Source organism: Oncorhynchus masou, unplaced genomic scaffold, assembly GCF_036934945.1.
Source record: "Oncorhynchus masou masou isolate Uvic2021 unplaced genomic scaffold, UVic_Omas_1.1 unplaced_scaffold_768, whole genome shotgun sequence".
Taxonomy (NCBI): Eukaryota; Metazoa; Chordata; class Actinopteri; order Salmoniformes; family Salmonidae; genus Oncorhynchus; species Oncorhynchus masou.
This window is the reverse complement of record NW_027014146.1, coordinates 31,769-54,949: the sequence shown is the minus strand read 5'-3', so window position 1 is coordinate 54,949 and position 23,181 is coordinate 31,769. Positions and strand designations below refer to the sequence as shown.

Sequence of the window (23,181 nt, the reverse complement as noted above, 5' to 3'; positions counted from 1 at the left end):
AATTAAGGAACAGGGGTATAATTAAAGAATAGGGGTATAATTAAGGAACAGGGGTATAATTAAAGAATAGGGGTATAATTAAGGAACAGGGGTATAATTAAAGAATAGGGGTATAATTAAGGAACAGGGGAATAATTAAAGAATAGGGGTATAATTAAGGAACAGGGGTATAATTAAGGAACAGGGGTATAATTAAAGAATAGGGGTATAATTAAGGAACAGGGGTATAATTAAAGAATAGGGGTATAATTAAGGAACAGGGGTATAATTAAAGAATAGGGGTATAATTAAGGAACAGGGGTATAATTAAAGAATAGGGGTATAATTAAGGAACAGGGGTATAATTAAAGAATAGGGGTATAATTAAGGAACAGGGGTATAATTAAGGAACAGGGGTATAATTAAGGAACAGGGGTATAATTAAAGAATAGGGGTATAATTAAGGAACAGGGGCATAATTAAAGAATAGGGGTATAATTTAGGAACAGGGGTATAATTAAAGAATAGGGGTATAATTAAGGAACAGGGGTATAATTAAGGAACAGGGGTATAATTAAGGAACAGGGGTATAATTAAGGATCTTGTTGTTAACCCTGGCTGGCTCAAAGGAACAAAGGGATGATAGCTGATCTTAGTTCAGGGTAGTCTGTAAACTCTGTGGTGTACATCTTGTGTTTTCCCTGTGCCCAGATAGTCATCTGGATGAAGCCCAGCAACGTGAACAGGGCCACTGTGGAAAGAGAGTGAGAAAACAGTTAGTTAGTAGAGTCACGAAATTGGTGACTAAAACTTAAACAAAGGAATGGGATTGTCTCCTTAGTATCACACGTACTTATGTCAGTCTTTCAATTTCAATTTCAATCTTTATCGAGACTGCAGAACTGCCAGTGTACAAGAATAACCCTTATTTACACGGTACAACATGACAGAACTGGCAGTGTACAAGAATAACCCTTATTTACACGGTACAACATAACTGGTGTGACAATCTCTCCCACAGTTGGCTATATTTCTATACGTTTTCTCATTCTGTACTTCATAAGTCAGTGGGTGTGGCTTTGTGACAACGATCACATGATCAAATACGATTTGATTTGAAGAGCAGCTTTGTCACCGATTTGACAGCTCCAACGCAATTGTTCCCTGTCAAAACATCGAGCTATGCAGGTGTCGGATTATCAACGGTAAGCGCTTGATCTGATCCGAGTCTAGGCCTTGGTATTATGAAAATGTGTGGAAGCAGCTTCTATCATTTACCACCTAAGTACACGTGAAACGATGAAAGATGTGTAGTTTTACCTGGAACACACTGTGTCATGATGGAGAAACTCAACCACGTCCCCACCTGACAAATCAAAACATAAACAGTAGCAGTCAGACGTTTGGGACGCACCTACTCATTCAAATGTTTTTCTTCATTTGGTCATAGGTGACCTGTCACCTCTACACTCTAACCACTAGGCTACCTGCCACTCCATATCTATACAGTACCAGTCAAAGGTTTGGACACACCTACTCATTCAAATGTTTTTCTTCATTTGGTCTATTTTCTACATTGTATAATAATAGTGAAGACATCAACACTATAAAATAACACATACGGAATCATGTAGTAACCGAGAAAGTGTTAGACATAAACTGACCTTCATGTCTTCAAGTAATGATGGACTGTCGTTTCTCTTTGCTTATTTGAGCTGTTCTTGCCATAATATGAACTTGGCCTTTAACCAAAAAGGGCTATCTTCTGTATACCACCCAGCACAACTGATCAGCTCTAGCACATTAAGAAGGAACGAAATTCCACAATGCATTCCGGGTGACTACCTCATGAAGCTGGTTGAGAGAATGCCAAGAGTGTGCAATGCTGTCATCAAGGCAAAGGGTGGCTACTTTGAAGAATCTCAAATATAAAACATATTTTGATTTGTTTAACACTTTTTTGCTTACTACATGATATGTGTTATTTCATAGTTTTGATGTCTTCACTATTATTCTACAATGGCAACTGAAGTCTAGACTCTCCTGTGTCACTAAGTCAATAGAGCACAACACTTGCAACACCAAGGGTTGTGGGTTCAAATCCCGCCTAGGCCAGCCATACTTAAATGTATACATACAAGACTGCGTTAAAGTAGCTTCTGTGAGAGCACGGGCAGTGCCCTTGAGGCCATCTCCATTTTGAAGTATTTTCTTATTCTGTTACTTCTATGAGTTGGTAAACAAACTGAAAGGGGGCACACTGCCATCTAGAGTGTGTTTGTTTAAACAGGTATACAGACAGGGTTGGTGATTTGCTGAAACCTGCAGTTATGGAATGTTTGCTAACGAATATAATTCATTGGATGATCCCTCCAGATGACCTGCATGGAATTATGGGATCCTTCGTTAACACATAGGACAAAATTGTGAAAAAATCCTCAATGGCACTGCTCAGGCTAAAACAAGCTATTGGGCTCCAGAGTCCTCTTATCTATCTCTGTGAGTTTGACCCACCTCATAGGTGTAGTTGGGACATGACACAAAGAAGAAGAGCCATGTGAAGGGGTTCCTGGTGGGGTAAGGGATCCGCTTGGGCCTCAGACCTAGTAGACAGCAGGACACAACTGTGAGAAGATGTGAATCATGATGGAAATATCTTCTCAGCTGGCAAACTACCACACAGATGTTGCTGACTCAACTAGCAATTTGTGAGAAATATTTGAGGAACTTGCTCCCTATTACCTATCTTGGCTATGACATTGTTCTGGAATATGCAATCAATACAACACATTCAGAAATGCTGGAAAGCAACTCACCATTACAGCCCAAGTTATTGAGAGCCAAATGAATTGAGAAGTTTCCAGCTTCACAGAGCTGAGAGTACAAAGAAATAAAGAAAGAAAGAAAGAGAGAGAGAGAGAGAGAGAGATGAAGACAAAGGTTAAAAGAAAGAGAGAGAGACATAAATATACAAAGAGAGAAAGACAGAAAGAAAGAAAGAAAGAAAGAAAGAAAGAAAGAGAAAGAAAGAGAGAGAGAGATAAAGACAAAGGTTAAAAGAAAGAGAGAGAGACATAAATATAGAAAGAGAGAAAGACAGAAAGGTTAAAAGAAAGAGAGAGAGACATAAATATAGAAAGAGAGAAAGACAGAAAGGTTAAAAAAAAGAGAAAAAGAAAGAGAGAAATACATTTTTTGGGAAAGAAGCCATTTCTGAAGACAGATGATGAAGAATGTTTTCCTCTGCTGTTCTGAACTCAATGACAACACAATGAGGCCGAGAGATATAACACAAGGCTACATACCATAAACACCACCAACGCAGAGTAGACTTGGAGATTAGGTTACATACCATAAACACCACCAACGCAGAGTAGACTTGGAGATTAGGTTACATACCATAAACACCACCGACGCAGAGTAGACTTGGAGATTAGGCTACATACCATAAACACCGCCAACGCAGAGTAGACTTGGAGATTAGGCTACATACCATAAACACCGCCAACGCAGAGTAGACTTGGAGATTAGGCTACATACCATAAACACCACCAACGCAGAGTAGACTTGGAGATTAGGCTACATACCATAAACACCACCAACGCAGAGTAGACTTGGAGATTAGGCTACATACCATAAACACCACCAACGCAGAGTAGACTTGGAGATTAGGCTACATACCATAAACACCACCAACGCAGAGTAGACTTGGAGATTAGGCTACATACCATAAACACCACCAACGCAGAGTAGACTTGGAGATTAGGCTACATACCATAAACACCACCAACGCAGAGTAGACTTGGAGATTAGGCTACATACCATAAACACCACCAACGCAGAGTAGACTTGGAGATTAGGCTACATACCATAAACACCACCAACGCAGAGTAGACTTGGAGATTAGGCTACATACCATAAACACCACCAACGCAGAGTAGACTTGGAGATTAGGCTACATACCATAAACACCACCAACGCAGAGTAGACTTGGAGATTAGGCTACATACCATAAACACCACCAACGCAGAGTAGACTTGGAGATTAGGTTACATACCATAAACACCACCAACGCAGAGTAGACTTGGAGATTAGGTTACATACCATAAACACCACCAACGCAGAGTAGACTTGGAGATTAGGCTACATACCATAAACACCACCAACGCAGAGTAGACTTGGAGACTAGGCTACATACCATAAACACCACCAACGCAGAGTAGACTTGGAGATTAGGCTACATACCATAAACACCACCAACGCAGAGTAGACTTGGAGATTAGGCTACATACCATAAACACCACCAACGCAGAGTAGACTTGGAGATTAGGCTACATACCATAAACACCACCAACGCAGAGTAGACTTGGAGATTAGGCTACATACCATAAACACCACCAACGCAGAGTAGACTTGGAGATTAGGCTACATACCAGAAACACCACCAACGCAGAGTAGACTTGGAGATTAGGCTACATACCATAAACACCACCAACGCAGAGTAGACTTGGAGATTAGGCTACATACCATAAACACCACCAACGCAGAGTAGACTTGGAGACTAGGCTACATACCATAAACACCACCAACGCAGAGTAGACTTGGAGATTAGGCTACATACCATAAACACCACCAACGCAGAGTAGACTTGGAGATTAGGCTACATACCATAAACACCACCAACGCAGAGTAGACTTGGAGACTAGGCTACATACCATAAACACCACCAACGCAGAGTAGACTTGGAGATTAGGCTACATACCATAAACACCACCAACGCAGAGTAGACTTGGAGACTAGGCTACATACCATAAACACCACCAACGCAGAGTAGACTTGGAGATTAGGCTACATACCATAAACACCACCAACGCAGAGTAGACTTGGAGATTAGGCTACATACCATAAACACCACCAACGCAGAGTAGACTTGGAGATTAGGCTACATACCATAAACACCACCAACGCAGAGTAGACTTGGAGATTAGGCTACATACCATAAACACCACCAACGCAGAGTAGACTTGGAGATTAGGTTACATACCATAAACACCACCAACGCAGAGTAGACTTGGAGATTAGGTTACATACCATAAACACCACCAACGCAGAGTAGACTTGGAGATTAGGCTACATACCATAAACACCACCAACGCAGAGTAGACTTGGAGATTAGGCTACATACCATAAACACCACCAACGCAGAGTAGACTTGGAGACTAGGCTACATACCATAAACACCACCAACGCAGAGTAGACTTGGAGATTAGGCTACATACCATAAACACCACCAACGCAGAGTAGACTTGGAGACTAGGCTACATACCATAAACACCGCCAACGCAGAGTAGACTTGGAGATTAGGCTACATACCATAAACACCACCAACGCAGAGTAGACTTGGAGACTAGGCTACATACCATAAACACCACCAATGCAGAGTAGACTTGGAGATTAGGCTACATACCATAAACACCACCAACGCAGAGTAGACTTGGAGATTAGGCTACATACCATAAACACCACCGACGCAGAGTAGACTTGGAGATTAGGCTACATACCATAAACACCACCGACGCAGAGTAGACTTGGAGATTAGGCTACATACCATAAACACCACCAACGCAGAGTAGACTTGGAGATTAGGCTACATACCATAAACACCACCAACGCAGAGTAGACTTGGAGATTAGGCTACATACCATAAACACCACCAACGCAGAGTAGACTTGGAGATTAGGTTACATACCATAAACACCACCAACGCAGAGTAGACTTGGAGATTAGGCTACATACCATAAACACCACCAACGCAGAGTAGACTTGGAGACTAGGCTACATACCATAAACACCACCAACGCAGAGTAGACTTGGAGATTAGGCTACATACCATAAACACCACCAACACAGAGTAGACTTGGAGATTAGGCTACATACCATAAACACCACCAACGCAGAGTAGACTTGGAGATTAGGCTACATACCATAAACACCACCAACGCAGAGTAGACTTGGAGATTAGGCTACATACCATAAACACCACCAACGCAGAGTAGACTTGGAGATTAGGTTACATACCATAAACACCGCCAACGCAGAGTAGACTTGGAGATTCCCGTACGCTGTAAGACACACACAGCACCTTAAGCAGCAGAAACATCTATCGACACAGAGTTGTCATAAATTCATTCATTTGTTGGTTGAGAGTGGTACTCACATGGTGGAGTGTAGAGGGGGTGGTTGATGTAGTAGGCTAACCAAGCAGAAAACCCCCAGTAGTACAGGCAGTTCTAAGAGTAGAACAGTGTAGTATATAATAGAAAATAATAGAATAGTATAGTATATAATAGTATATAGTAATAGAAAATAATATAATAGTATATAATATGATAGTATAGAATATAAGTATATAATATAATAGAATATATATGATAGTATAGAATATAATATATAGAATATAATAGTATATAATATAATAGAATAGCATAGAATATAATAGTATATAATATAATATAGATAGATAATATAGAATATAATAGTATAGAATATAATAGTATATAATATAATAGAATAATATAATAGTATATAATATAATAGAATAGCATAGTATAGAATATAATATGATAATAGAATATAATAGTATAGAATATAATAGTATATATAATAGTAGCATAGAATATAATAGTATATAATATAATAGTATATAATATAAAATATAATAGAATAGCATAGAATATAATAGTATATAATATAATAGAATAGCATAGAATATAATAGTATATAATATAATATAATAGCATAGAATATAATAGTATAGAATGTAATAATAGAATATAATAGTATATAATATAATAGAAATATAATAGAATATAATAGTATATAATATAATATAATAGAATATAATAGTATATAATAGAATAGAATAGCATAGAAGTATAGAATATAATAGAATATAGAATATAATATAATAGTATATAATAGAATAGAATAGCATAGAATATAAAAGTATATAATATAATAGAATATAATAGTATATAATATAATAGAATATAATAGTATATAATATAATAGAATAGCATAGAATATAAAATATATAATAGAATAGCATAGAATATAATAGTATAGAATATAATAGAATAGCATAGAATATAATAGTATCTAATGTAATAGAATATAGAATATAATAGTATGTATAGAATATAATAGAATAGTATAGAATATAATAGTATATAATATAATAGAATAGCATAGAATATAATAGTATAGAATAGAATAGAATAGCATAGAATATAATAGTATAGAATAGAATAGAATAGCATAGAATATAATAGTATATAATATAATAGAATATCATAGAATAGTATATAATACAATAGTATAGAATAGAACAGTATATAATATAATAGAATAGCATAGAATAGAATAGTATAGAATAGTATAGAATATAATAGTATAGAATATAATAGTATATAATAGAATAGTATAGAATATAATAGTATATAATAGAATAGAATAGCATAGAATATAATATTATATAATAGAATAGAATAGCATAGAATATAATAGTATATAATACAATAGAATAGCATAGAATATAATAGTATAGAATATAATAGTATAGAATATAATAGTATAGAATATAATAGTATATAATATAATAGAATAGCATAGAATATAATAGTATATAATATAATAGAATAGCATAGAATATAATAGTATAGAATATAATAGTATAGAATATAATAGTATAGAATATAATAGTATATAATAGAATAGAATAGCATAGAATATAATAGTATATAATATAATAGAATAGCATAGAATATAATAGTATAGAATATAATAGCATAGAATATAATAGTATAGAATATAATAGAATAGCATAGAATATAAAATAATAGTATAGAATATAATAGTATATAATATAATAGAATAGCATAGAATATAATAGTATAGAATATAATAGAATAGCATAGAATATAATAGTATAGAATAGAATAGCATAGAACATAATAGTATATAATAAAATAGAATAGCATAGAATATAAAAGTATAGAATATAATAGAATAGCATAGAATATAATATAATAGTATATAATATAATAGAATAGCTTAGAATATAATAGTATATAATATAATAGAATAGCATAGAATATAATAGTATATAATATAATAGAATAGAATAGTATATAATATAATAGAATATAATAGTATAGAATATAATAGAATAGCATAGAATATAATAGTATAGAATATAATAGAATAGCATAGAATATAATAGTATCTAATGTAATAGAATAGCATAGAATATAATAGTATATAAGATAATAGAATAGCATAGAATATAATAGTATAGAATATAATAGAATAGAATAACATAGAATATAATAGTATATAATAGAATAGCATAGAATATAATATAATAGTATAGAATAGAAAAGAATAGCATAGAATATAATAGTATATCAAATAATAGAATAGCATAGAATATAATAGTATAGAATATAATAGAATAGCATAGAATATAAAATAATAGTATAGAATATAATAGTATATAATATAATAGAATAGCATAGAATATAATATTATATAATAGAATAGAATAGCATAGAATATAATAGTATATAATACAATAGAATAGCATAGAATATAATAGTATAGAATATAATAGTATAGAATATAATAGTATAGAATATAATAGTATATAATATAATAGAATAGCATAGAATATAATAGTATATAATATAATAGAATAGCATAGAATATAATAGTATAGAATATAATAGTATAGAATATAATAGTATAGAATATAATAGTATATAATAGAATAGAATAGCATAGAATATAATAGTATATAATATAATAGAATAGCATAGAATATAATAGTATAGAATATAATAGCATAGAATATAATAGTATAGAATATAATAGAATAGCATAGAATATAATAGTATAGAATATAATAGTATAGAATATAATAGTATAGAATATAATAGTATATAATAGAATAGAATAGCATAGAATATAATAGTATATAATATAATAGAATAGCATAGAATATAATAGTATAGAATATAATAGCATAGAATATAATAGTATAGAATATAATAGAATAGCATAGAATATAAAATAATAGTATAGAATATAATAGTATATAATATAATAGAATAGCATAGAATATAATAGTATAGAATATAATAGAATAGCATAGAATATAATAGTATAGAATAGAATAGCATAGAACATAATAGTATATAATAAAATAGAATAGCATAGAATATAAAAGTATAGAATATAATAGAATAGCATAGAATATAATATAATAGTATATAATATAATAGAATAGCTTAGAATATAATAGTATATAATATAATAGAATAGCATAGAATATAATAGTATATAATATAATAGAATAGAATAGTATATAATATAATAGAATATAATAGTATAGAATATAATAGAATAGCATAGAATATAATAGTATAGAATATAATAGAATAGCATAGAATATAATAGTATCTAATGTAATAGAATAGCATAGAATATAATAGTATATAAGATAATAGAATAGCATAGAATATAATAGTATAGAATATAATAGAATAGAATAACATAGAATATAATAGTATATAATAGAATAGCATAGAATATAATATAATAGTATAGAATAGAAAAGAATAGCATAGAATATAATAGTATATCAAATAATAGAATAGCATAGAATATAATAGTATAGAATATAATAGAATAGCATAGAATATAAAATAATAGTATAGAATATAATAGTATATAATATAATAGAATAGCATAGAATATAATAGTATAGAATAGAATAGAATAGCATAGAATATAATAGTATAGAATAGAATAGCATAGAATATAAAATAATAGCATAGAATATAATAGTATATAATATCATAGAATAGCATAGAATAGAATATAATAGTATAGAATATAATAGAATAGCATAGAATATAATAGTATAGAATAGAATAGAATAGCATAGAACATAATAGTATATAATATAATAGAATAGCATAGAATAGTATATAATACAATAGTATAGAATAGAACAGTATATAATATAATAAAATAGCATAGAATAGAATAGTATAGAATAGAATAGTATAGAATATAATAGTATAGAATATAATAGTATATAATAGAATAGTATAGAATATAATAGTATATAATATAATAGAATAGCATAGAATATAATATTATATAATAGAATAGAATAGCATAGAATATAATGGTATATAATACAATAGAATAGCATAGAATATAATAGTATAGAATATAATAGTATAGAATATAATAGTATATAATATAATAGAATAGCATAGAATATAATAGTATATAATATAATAGAATAGCATAGAATATAATAATATAGAATATAATAGTATAGAATATAATAGTATAGAATATAATAGAATAGCATAGAATATAATAGTATATAATATAATAGAATAGCATAGAATAGTATATAATACAATAGTATAGAATAGAACAGTATATAATATAATAGAATAGCATAGAATAGTATAGAATAGAATAGTATAGAATATAATAGTATAGAATATAATAGTATATAATAGAATAGTATAGAATATAATAGTATATAATAGAATAGAATAGCATAGAATATAATATTATATACTATAATATAATAGCATAGAATATAATAGTATATAATACAATAGAATAGCATAGAATATAATAGTATAGAATATAATAGTATAGAATATAATAGTATAGAATATAATAGTATAGAATATAATAGAATAGCATAGAATATAATAGTATATAATAGAATAGTATATAATAGAATAGAATAGTATATAATATAATACAATAGCATAGAATATAATAGTATAGAATATAATAGAATAGCATAGAATATAATAGTATATAATGTAATAGAATAGCATAGAATATAATAGTATATAATATAATAGAATAGCATAGAATATAATAGTATAGAATATAATAGAATAGAATAGCATAGAATATAATAGTATATAATAGAATAGAATAGCATAGAATATAATAGAATAGTATAGAATAGAATAGAAGAGCATAGAATATAATAGTATACCATATAATAGAATAACATAGAATATAATAGTATAGAATATAATAGATTAGCATAGAATATAAAATAATAGTATAGAATATAATAGTATATAATATAATAGAATAGCATAGAATATAATAGTATAGAATAGAATAGAATAGCATAGAATATAATAGTATATAATATAATAGAATAGCATAGAATAGTATATAATACAATAGTATAGAATAGAACAGTATATAATATAATAGAATAGCATAGAATAGAATAGTATAAAATAGAAAAGTATAGAATATAATAGTATAGAATATAATAGTATAGAATATAATAGTATATAATATAATAGTATATAATAGAATAGAATAGCATAGAATACAATAGTATATAATATAATAGAATAGCATAGAATATAATAGAATAGTATATAATAGAATAGTATAGAATAGAACAGTATAGTATATAATAGAAAATAATATAATAGTATAGTATATAATAGAATAGTGTATATTAGTATATAATAGAATAGTATATAATAGCATAGTATATAATATAACAGTATAGAAAAGCATTGTATAGAATAGTATAAAATAGTATATATTAGTAGAATGCTAATTCTATAATAGAACAGTATAGTATGTATATAGTAGTATAGAATAGTATAGAAAAGTATAGTATAGTACATAATAGTATAGTATATAATAGAACAGTATAGTATATCAATGAATAATGAATAGAATAGTATAGAATAGTATAGTATAGAATAGCATCATATAGAATATAATAGTATAGTATCCCTCCATCCCATGACATCTCAACACCAGAGGCCTGCCAGACATCAGATGTTTCGATACAGGGTGGGAAGATCACCACCTAACAACAAAAGCCCAACGCCAGCATCTATCTATCAGATTTTTTAGCCTGACTACGTTTTAATTCAGTTTTAAGAGATGAACATTCACAACCTGTTTAACCAGGTGTATTTAGCCAGGTAAGTCACTGAGAAAAAGGATCTTGTGATTAAACTTTGATCATTGACCAATTGAACGTAAACACTGTTGAAGTCCCGACTGTGTTAAGCGCCAGAGTCCCGGGAACTGACCCTCATGATGGTTTGCAGCGGCAAGGTGCCGTCGGAGAAGCGGTGGATGAAGACGGTTTCCAACAGCCTTCTGAAGTAGTGGAAACAGTGACACACACACGCCAGCCTACAGCAGTAGAGAGAAGGGGGTAGAGTGGGGGTAGAGAAGGGGGTAGAGTGGGGGTAGAGAAGGTAGTGGTTGTCGTAAAGAGGACAACAGTGGGGGTGGAGAAGGGGGTAGAGTACGGGTAGAGTGGGGGTATAGAAGGGGTTAGAAGAGATGGTAGTGGTATTAGTAAAGAGGACAAGAGTGGGGGTAGAGAAGAGGTAGAGTGGGGGTAGAGAAGAGGGTAGAGTGGGGGTAGAGAAAGGGGTGGAGTGGGGGTAGAGAAGGTAGTGGTAATAGTAAAGAGGACAAGAGTGGGGGTAGAGAAGGGGTAGAGTGGGGGTAGAGTGGGGGTAGAGAAGAGGTAGAGAAGGGGGTAGAGTGGGGGTAGAGAAGGTAGTGGTAATAGTAAAGAGGACAAGAGTGGGGGTAGAGAAGGGGTAGAGTGGGGGTAGAGAAGGTAGTGGTAATAGTAAAGAGGACAAGAGTGGTGGGTAGAGAAGGGGTTGAAGTGGGGGTAGAGAAGCTATCAGTATTTTGTAGTTGACCTTTTGACCCAAGGTGAATTGACTGACAGCATGTTCTCTTTCACAGCAATGACACAGACATTCTAGACTATTGTAGCAAAACCTTAACTCAATACCTAGAGACCTCGTCAAGAGATTCAGATCTCTTGACATAAAAGCGAAGGTGTTGGGATGACAGTCGCTGGACCCGGGTTCTAGTCCCCCAAATATAGCTACATTGGTGTCAGAAGTGTGATGGCACCTGTGAGGCCATCGGAGAAGAGTACAGAGAAACTTGAGGACACACTCTCCCGAAGGAAGCCGCTGGACCGGTCGGGGCTACCCTCGGAATTTGCTACCATATACGTACGTGACCACTGAGCAGGGATTGGAGGTATAGTCATCTTTCTGCTCGTAGATGTTGAGGAGATGGAGGAAGAAGAAAAGGTAGATGAAGAGAGGTCCGATGCACTCCGCCAGAAACACCTGTACAGGAGAAGAGAGGTTATATACACCTGTACAGGAGAAGAGAGGTCAGATACACCTGTACAGGAGAAGAGAGGTCAGATACACCTGTTCAGGGGAAGAGAGGTCACTGATAGGCAACATGTCCGCTCACTGTTTGCTGTTCCCAAAAACAGTACAGTGGGGAACAGCACCTTGTCCAATATCCCAGAAACATCGTGGTCTCACCATGGTCCACCCCAGCTGCGGTCCCAGGTCGTGGAAGAACATTGTTACCGTGGTTCCCACCGGTAGATTCTCCAATACCTCATCATCCTTCAGGGACTCCCCATCTGACAAAATGTAGTGTTTTCATGGTTACAGTTCTGTATAACAAGATGCTTTATTTAGCAGCCGTTTCCCGGTCACAGATTAAAACCTAGTCCTGTACTAAAAAGTGCTTTCAACAGAGAATCTCCATTGATTCTTACTTTTCAGTCCAGGACTAGGCTTGGTGACTAGGGGAAACGGGACCTAACTGTGTATTGAAAGAGATCTATACATAAGGGATAGAGGTGAATCATGTTGATGCTCCGAATAGACAGGGAAGACATTAGGACATTCAACCCCCCCCCCCCCCAGTCTGGAGCAGTGAAGTCACAAGCTGGTCGACTACTGCATAGCAATCTAGCTGTGCCAAAAGCCCTGAGCCTGGTTTTCCAATAACGATGGAATTGAGGTAAAATGCATCTTTAAAACACTAAGGAAAGACGATGCATTCGTTCTCTCTGCATGATGATTTGGGGAACTCATGTTACACTTACCTGACTGTTTTAACGATGCGTCGTTTCTGCAACCGACAAAAGATTTAACATGCGTTTCCCAAAACGCCACGCAGAGAGATCGGACGGACGCTAAGTGCATGGTTGGCACGTGTCAATACCGATAGGGACGAAAGAAATGGAGCGCGGCTCTCGGATATTACCCACACATTATATTTAATTCACAAAACTGATGACGGATCATCATGTAGAGAAGACTGGCAACTTTGTATTTGTAGTCAACTTTGTTCTGAAGTTATCGGTGGTCAACAGATGGGATAAATCACGTGTCTAATATTGAACGACACACTCTGAGTAGTTGTTTCTATCTGTGGTCTGAGACAGGTGTCAGATTACAAACCGTTTTCAAGTGCAACGTTTACAACGATGGTTTTGGGGAAACGGCTATGAGATTTAACGATGCTCCTACGAAGGTTCTAACCACACCAAAGACTAATATATTGACATATATATTTCAAATACATATGTACTAATTTGAAAATTAAATACATCTAAATACATGTATTACTTAAGTATGTCCATTTATTTGGTACACCCATCTAGTACCGGTCGGACTTTTTTGCCTCCAGAACAGCCTTAATTATTCGGGGAATGGCATTCAATCGTTGCTCAGTTGGTATCAAGGGACCTACTGTAAAGTGTGCCAGGAAAACATTCCCCACACCAGTAGACCACTGTCACCAGCCTGTACCGTTGACACCAGGCAGTATGGAGCCGTGGACTTATGCTGCTTACGCCTAAGGGTTGCTACGGTGACCGTATCACCGCCATGGCGATCACAAGTCATGATGGCAGTCAAATACCATGTTTATTCCCGGTTGTTTCGGCTTCTCCAAGCTCTGATGCTGCTGATGGTCATTAGTAGTCTACCAAACTTGCTAACTGCCTGGTACTCAGCACTCTATTGTCCCCCTAATCACGCTGACATCAATACAAATGTATATTAAGAAAAAACAAATCAAACACTTCATAAGCTCATGTTCCATAACATTTCTATAGGCTATGCAATTGGGTGAGAAAACAGAGTGATGGCCTCTAATAAAAAGAAGAGAATCCCATCAGCTTCATATAGGCTAGGCCTACTATATTTATTTCTCAATGTTCCTAATAGTAAGCACATGGCTTCTCTTTACAAGAGGAGTATAGCCTACCTGGCTGGCATGAAAATGATCCAAGGCAAAAGCGTCCTCCATTCGCTAGTGCATAGTTGACCTTTGCACTAGTTGACAGGTAAATGATGGTAAATGGTACATTTGAAATCAAAACAAATTTCACATAGATATTATTTAGTAAAGACACGATTAAAACAATAATATAATAGTCAGATAGGTGAATAATATACAGTATTATCATTTTTATGTTTTATTTAACTAGGCAAGTCAGTTAAGAACAAATTATTATTTACAATGACGGCCTACTCCAGCCAAACCCGGACAACGCTGAGCCCATTGTGTGCCACCCTATGGGACTCGGCCAGTGCAGTTTCTTGTCTTACTGCAGTTTCTTGTCTTACTGCAGTTTCTTGTCTTACTGCAGTTTCTTGTCTTACTGCACACAAGCAATAATACTTCCCCAAACGTGAAACTCTCGTGCAGCGTAGTAGTAAGACAAGAAACTGCAGTAAGACAAGAAACTGCAGTAAGACAAGAGACTGCACGGGCCTTTGTTTGGCAACTTTTTCAAATCATAGTCGCACACATAGCCCATAGGCTTTTATGTTTTGATAAGGTTTGTATCACAACTAAAAGTGGCCCAAAAACTTCTTAAAATGAAGTTTGTGTAGAGCCTAACTGTCATACCTACGCTGCACGTGAGTTTAACGTTTGGGGAAGATAATTTTCACCGTAAAAATGCACCTTTATGATAAAAGCTCTGGTAACGCTTGCCGTGCGGTAGCAGAGAGAACAATCTACGACTCGGGTGACTGGAGTTTTTGACCATTTTTTATGCCTTACTCTGACACCGCCTGGTATAGAGGTCCTGGATGGCAGGATGCTTGGCCACAGTGATGTTTTGGGCAGCCTTTGATTTAAACACATAAACACATAGACGTGCACTCACACACGAACACACACACACACGAACACACACACGCACACGCACACACACACACACACACACACACACACACACACACACACACACACACACACACACACACACACACACACACACACCACACACACTGGCAGGAAGCCTACTGGCAGGAAGCCTACTGGCAGGAAGCCTACTGGCAGGCAGCCTACTGGCAGGTAGCCTGCTGGTTAAGTGCGTTATGGCAGTAACTGAAAGGTTTCTGGTTTGGCTCCCTGAACCAACTAGGTGAAAAGTCTGGCAATGTGCTCTTGAACAAGGCAAAACCCTACGCTTTGATTAAAAGCCGTTGTTAAATGACTAAAATGTAATCAGGCTTGACTTCCGTGCCCTGTTACTCTGTCCTACCAAAGCTATGGCCCTCTGAGAGACCAGGGTTCAAATAGTACTTGTTTTCTTTCAATATCATGTTTGATTTAGCCTGCATGGAGTATCAGATGGGCAGGAACGCATGCACACAAACACACATATCTCATATCTCATATCTACAGTCCTCTCTGTGACCTGCTATTGGCCAGCTAGTGCTTTTGGCACAGAACCTTACAAGACCTATCTGTTATGTCAGAGAAGTTCAGGTCATGCTCTCAGCTGTCCAGGCTCTTCGGGTGGTGTCAAAACATCATCAGGTTACAGCTATGTCTTCCAGTCCGTCATATGAGAGGTCATGTGACAAAAGAGAATGTGGGCACAGATTACGGCAGAGTCACAAAATGTAATCAGACGGTGATAACTGTCGCTCTCACGGTAATTGAGCGTTAATTAACGTAAACACATTTAGCCTTTAATGACTTCTACACACAGTCTACAAGCCACTGATGCAGACCTTTGGAACATCTACATTTTAAAAGGTCTAATAAATCCATGTAATATATTCTACACCTCCACAATAAATCCATGTAATATATTCTACACCTCCAGAATAAATCCACAATTTATTTTAGACAGGTCTAAAGAAACATGATATGAAGAAATTGTAGTCTATTTCAGAAGAACATCCTCTGAGTCAATCCTTATGTTAGGTCCTGATCTGGCCATATGTGTGTTCTACACTAGTGTGTTCTACACTAGCTGTGTTCTACACTAGCTGTGTTCTACACTAGCTGTGTTCTACACTAGTGTGTTCTACACTAGTGTGTTCTACACTAGCTGTGTTCTACACTAGCTGTGTGCTACACTAGTGTGTTCTACACTAGTGTGTTCTACACTAGCTGTGTTCTACACTAGCTGTGTTCTACACTAGCTGTGTTCTACACTAGCTGTGTTCTACACTAGCTGTGTGCTACACTAGTGTGTTCTACACTAGCTGTGTTCTACACTAGTTCATTTAGCAGACAAGATTTGCTGAGAATTCTGTGGCATTTTTTAAAATATAATTTTATAGTATGACGAATACAATTGAACAAAGCTTAATAAAATAGACAGGAGTATGCACATGGATGTATGTGTTGACAGCTTCATAAATGGTACTCCTATATGCTTCATTTAGAGTTGTTTGTGTGCAAAGCTGTCATCAAGGCAAAGGGTGGCTATTTTGAACAATCTCAAATGTAAAATATGTTTTGTTTAACACTTTTTGGGGGTTACTTCATGATTTTCTTTGCTATTTCATAGTTTTGATGTCTTGACTATTATTCCACAATGAAAACAATTGTAAAAATCAAGAAAAACCCTAGAAGGTGTTCTGAAAACCTTTGCCTGGTACTGATAAACTGATATAAACAATATTAGATATTCTATTGAAATGGTTACTTGCATAGTGGAGTCTTTATTTTATATATATATTAATACTTTATTTAACCAGGCAAGCCAGTTAAGAACAAATTCTGATTTACAATGACGGCAAAAGGCCTCCTGCTGGGACGGGCTGGGATAAAATAAAAAAATAAAAACATATATATATATGTATATAAACTCAGCAAAAAAAGAAACATCCCTTTTTCAGGACCCTGTCTTTCAATGATAATTCGTAAAAATCCAAATAACTTAACACAGATCTTCATTGTAAAGGGTTTAAACACTGTTTCCCCATGCTTGTTCAATGAACCATAAACAATTAATGCACCTGTGGAACGGTCGTTAAGACACTGACAGTTTACAGACGGTAGGCAGTGAAGGTCACAGTTATGAAAACATAGGACACTAAAGAGGCCTTTCTACTGACTCTGAAAAACACCAAAAGAAAGATGCCCAGGGTCCCTGCTCATCTGTGTGAATGTGCCTTAGGCATGCTGCAAGGAGGCATGAGGACTGCAGATGTGGCCAGGGCAATAAATTGCAATGTCCGTACTGTGAGACGCCCAAGACAGCGCTACAGTGAGGCAGGACAGACAGTTGATCGTCCTCGCAGTGGCAGACCATGTATAACAACACCTGCATAGGATCGGTACATCCGAACATCACACCTGCGGGACAAGTACAGGATGGCAACAACAACAACAGCAGGAACGCACAATCCCTGCACCAGTGCTCAGACTGTCCGCAATAGGCTGAGAGAGGCTGGAATGAGGGCTTGTAGGACTGTTGTAAGGCAGGTGTGTCACAGCATCATCAGACTAAGCTTGTTGTCATTGCAGACAATCACAACACTGTGCATTACAGGAAAGACATCCTCCTCCCTCATGTGGTACCCTTCCTGCAGGCTCATCCTGACATGACCCTCCAGCATGACAATGCCACCAGCCATACTGCTCGTTCTGTGCGTGATTTCCTGCAAGACAGGAATGTCAGTGTTCTGCCATGGCCAGCGAAGAGCCCAGATCTCAATCCCATGAGCACGTCTGGGACCTGTTGGATGGGAGGGTGAAGGCTAGGGCCATTCCCTCCAGAAATGTCCTGGATCTTGCAGGTGCCTTGGTGGAAGAGTGGGGTAACATCTCCCAGCAAGAACTGGCAAATATGGTGCAGTCCATGAGGAGGAGATGCACTGCAGTACTTATTGCAGCTGGTGGCCACACCAGATACTGACTTTTGATTTTTACCCCCCCTTTGTTCAGGGAAACGTTATTCCATTTCTGTTAGTCACATGTCTGTGAGACTTGTTCAGTTTATGTCTCAGTTGTTGAATCTTGTTATGTTCATACAAATATTTACACATGTTAAGTTTGCTGACAATGTGTGACATTTGTTTTGATTTACAATGAACCATTATCATGCTCCAGGAGCAGGGTTAAAATACATGTCATCAATGCACATAATTAGAGAATGAGGACTGTTTTTTCCCATGGTTAATTTTCATGCTAGCCAGGTAGGCTATACTACTTTTGTAAAGAGAAGCAATGTGCTTAGTATTAGGACATTTGCGAAATAAAAATAGTCGGCCTAGCCTATAGAAAGCTGATGGGATCCTCCTTTTTTTAATAGAGGCCATCACTCTGTTTTCTCATGCAATTATTTATTTTTAATTGTTTTATTTATCTGTTATTTTACCAGGTAAGTTGACTGAGAACACGTTCTCATTTGCAACAACGACCTGGGGAATAGTTACAGGGGAGAGGAGGGGGATGAATGAGCCAATTGTAAACTGGGGAATATTAGGGGACTGTGATGGTTTGAGGGTCAGTTTGGGAATTTAGCCAAGACACCCCTAACACCCCTACTCTTACAATAAGTGGCATGGGATCTTTAATGACCTCAGAGTCAGGACACCCGTTTAACGTCCCATCCGAAAGACGGCACCCTACGCAGGGCAGTGTCCCCAATCACTGTCCTGGGGCAAAGGGATATTTTTTTTCGACCAGAGGAAATAGTGCCTCCTACTGGCCCTCCAACACCACTTCCAGCAGCATCTGGTCTCCCATTCAGGAACTGACCAGGACCAACCCTGCTTAGCTTCAGAAGCAAGCCAGCAGTGGTATGCAGGGTGGTACCCTATATATAATTGTTTATACCCTACATATAATTGTTTATACCCTATATAAAAATTGTGCAACACAAGCTCATTGGCTCACATGAAGTGTTTGATTATATTTTTGAATACATTTGCATTGATGTCAGCGTGATTAGGGGGACAATAGAGTGCTGAGTACCAGGCAGTTAGCCAGTCTGGTAGGCTACTAATGACCATCAGCAGCATCCGAGCTTGGAAGAAGCCTAATTACCGTGACTAAACGGTCACGTGGAATTTGACTACCTTCATGACTCGTGACCGCCGGTGTGGCGGTAATACGGTCACCGTAACAGCCCTAGGCACAGGCTCGCCGTCCCAATGGGAAAACATTCCCGTGATGACAAACAAACTGTACACTGTTGACCCGCTGGTTACTTCTAGTGTTGAAATGTGTGATAATGTTGATATTGTTCGATATTTATACACAGTTGCATTTCTAAAAATCTTCCTCCTGTCACTCCTGTCACTGTATATGTCAATGTGTATGTCAGTGAGGATTCAGAGGAGGACGTACCTGGGTGAAGTGACAAAGCCTGTCTGGCTGGGTACCATTTGGGATCTGTAACCATCACAAATGACTTTAGTCACTTCAGAAACATTATTAGGACGTCCTCAGGGTTTCAGGAAGTAATGTGAAGTTCCGAATTCCAAATTTGGAGTTAGAATATCAGTGTATTTCCTGAAATCTGTCTATCGCCAGCCAACTGCTAAAGACGAAATACAACAAGATATTTCATGCCATCCACTGGAATAGGGAGTGTAACACACTTGCTATAACAGACAGAGACAAGACAGATATAGGACAGAGACAGAGAAGATTGGGCCAAGACAGGACAGAGAGAGGGCGGAGACAGGCCAGAGACAAGACAGAGAGACACAGGACAGAGACAGAGAGAGGGCAGAGACCGGGCAGAGACCGGGCAGAGACCGGGCAGAGACCGGACAGAGACAGGGCAGAGACAGGGCAGAGACTGGACAGAGACCAGGCAGAGACAGAGACTGGGCAGAGACAGGGCAGAGACTGGACAGAGACTGGACAGAGACCAGGCAGAGACCGGACAGAGACCGGACAGAGACCGGACAGAGACCGGGCAGAGACCGGGCAGAGACTGGACAGAGACTGGACAGAGACCAGGCAGAGACAGAGACTGGACAGAGACCAGGCAGAGACAGAGACTGGACAGAGACTGGACAGAGACAGGGCAGAGACAGGGCAGAGACAGGGCAGAGACAGAGACTGGACAGAGACTGGACAGAGACAGGGCAGAGACAGAGGTAGGGCAGAGACAGAGACCAGGCAGAGACAGGACAGAGACAGGGCAGAGACAGGGCAGAGACAGAGACAGGACAGAGACAGGGCAGAGACAGAGGGTACTCACAGATCTTATATAATAGACACTTGATCTCTCCAATAGTGGCATTAGGTTCCACCTGACAGAATACACAGCTATTACACATAAACAAATGGACATTAAGTATCTACTGTCCCAAAACCTCAGTTTCACAAAATTAAAGGGCTCTATTGAATCCCGGATTCTTCCCGGATGAGGATTCAATAGAGTCCTTTAATTTTGTGAAACTGAGGTTTTGGGACAGTATCATCCGGGAAGTTCAGCTTCACAGCATGAATGAAATGTAGCAGACTTCATTCCCAGATGAAATAGATCCCTAAAATCAGTACCGTAGGTTGCCTCATAATACAGAATACAACTTGTGATGACAAAACGGGAAATGTCTGGTACAGTTACTACCTACTTTTTAAACAGGTGAATTACAGAGTTTTTAACTTTAGCAGCCAATGAAATGAAATGAGGGAAGTTGTTTATATATATATATTTTTTTACTTACCTTGTCCAAGTAGCAAAGCTTCAACTTCTTGGAATCCTGAATCTCCACCTCATAGAAAATATAATTCTTATCCTTTTTGGCCTTTCCTGCCGTCATGCCATGGGCACATCTTGCCTTTATAAACTGGGCTACCACAAAAAGGCTTTTTAAATCCATGCTTCTAATGCGTACCTTCCAGGTGTGTGGTTTTCAGGCCCTATCTGCCCTGTGGTGTGTGACTGTCGGGCCCTAGTTGCTGTGTGACAAGGGGGTTAAGATAACCTCGACATGACTAACCCTGTGGTGTGTGTGTGTGTGTGTCTGTGCGTACGTGGGTGTGTGTGCATGCGTGTGTATATGACCCTAATAATTATCTCAGTGAGAAATAGGTTTGAGCAACATGAGAGGATGTTAGGGGGATCTGATGTTAGACTACATTGTTCCTGATGCCAATTATCTGCAGCATTTGCCATATCCTGTGCCCTTCACCGTCAATTATGTCCATATATGTTAGACACATGAACACATCTCCAGCCCATCTGACTAGTCTAAACATGATATGGAATCTGATAGAACGTCCTGGCGTCCCCTTGCTACATTCTGACACGGTGACATCAGGGCCGAGTCACAAAATGGCACCCGATCCCCTAGAAAGTGCAATACTTTCGATGAGGGCCCATAAGGGATAGGCTGACATTTGGGAGGCAGTTGGAGTAGCATGTCCCTGGTTAATAGCATGGTGCTACTGTAGTAGCATGTCCCTGACTAACAAACAGCATGGTGCTACTGTAGTAGCATGTCCCTGGTTAATAGCATGGTGCTACTCTAGTAGCATGTCCCTGGTTAATAGCATGGTGCTACTCTAGTAGCATGTCCCTGGTTAATAGCATGGTGCTACTCTAGTAGCATGTCCCTGGCTAACAGCATGGTGCTACTGTAGTAGCATGTCCCTGACTAACAAATAGCATGGTGCTACTTTAGTAGCATGTCCCTGGCTAACAGCATGGTGCTACTCTAGTAGCATTCCCTGGCTAACAGCATGGTGCTACTGTAGTAGCATGTCCCTGGTTAATAGCATGGTGCTACTCTAGTAGCATGTCCCTGGCTAACAGCATGGTGCTACTGTAGTAGCATGTCCCTGGTTAATAGCATGGTGCTACTGTAGTAGCATGTCCCTGGTTAATAGCATGGTGCTACTCTAGTAGCATGTCCCTGGCTAACAGCATGGTGCTACTGTAGTAGCATGTCCCTGACTAACAAATAGCATGGTGCTACTTTAGTAGCATGTCCCTGGCTAACAGCATGGTGCTACTCTAGTAGCATTCCCTGGCTAACAGCA

At 36.8% G+C, this 23,181-nt stretch overlaps 1 protein-coding gene across 1 annotated transcript; it reads right to left on the bottom strand.

Annotated features, from left to right (window-relative positions):
- Window positions 1-602: 602 nt before the first annotated feature.
- On the bottom strand, window positions 603-22,019 carry LOC135537404 (very-long-chain enoyl-CoA reductase-like). Its single transcript, XM_064963573.1, has 12 exons — window positions 21,864-22,019; window positions 21,395-21,446; window positions 20,530-20,574; window positions 13,443-13,546; window positions 13,120-13,235; window positions 12,159-12,264; window positions 6,197-6,269; window positions 6,058-6,101; window positions 2,796-2,853; window positions 2,494-2,582; window positions 1,300-1,345; window positions 603-730 (listed from the first exon to the last, which is right to left on the bottom strand). Exons 1-12 carry the CDS (start codon window positions 22,017-22,019, stop codon window positions 603-605), a joined length of 1,017 nt encoding a protein of 338 aa, XP_064819645.1.
- Between the last annotated feature and the right edge of the window lie 1,162 nt (window positions 22,020-23,181).

Excerpts from the sequence above, each read along its gene's own strand:
- LOC135537404 (XM_064963573.1), bottom strand. The coding sequence starts at position 22,019 with ATGGATTTAAAAAGCCTTTTTGTGGTAGCCCAGTTTATAAAGGCAAGA. Across the intron at positions 21,447-21,863 it reads AGCTTTGCTACTTGGACAAG|GTGGAACCTAATGCCACTAT; the intron begins GTAAGTAAAAAA and ends GTATTCTGTCAG. Across the intron at positions 6,270-12,158 it reads CGCTGCAAACCATCATGAGG|AACTGCCTGTACTACTGGGG; the intron begins GTCAGTTCCCGG and ends TTCTACTCTTAG.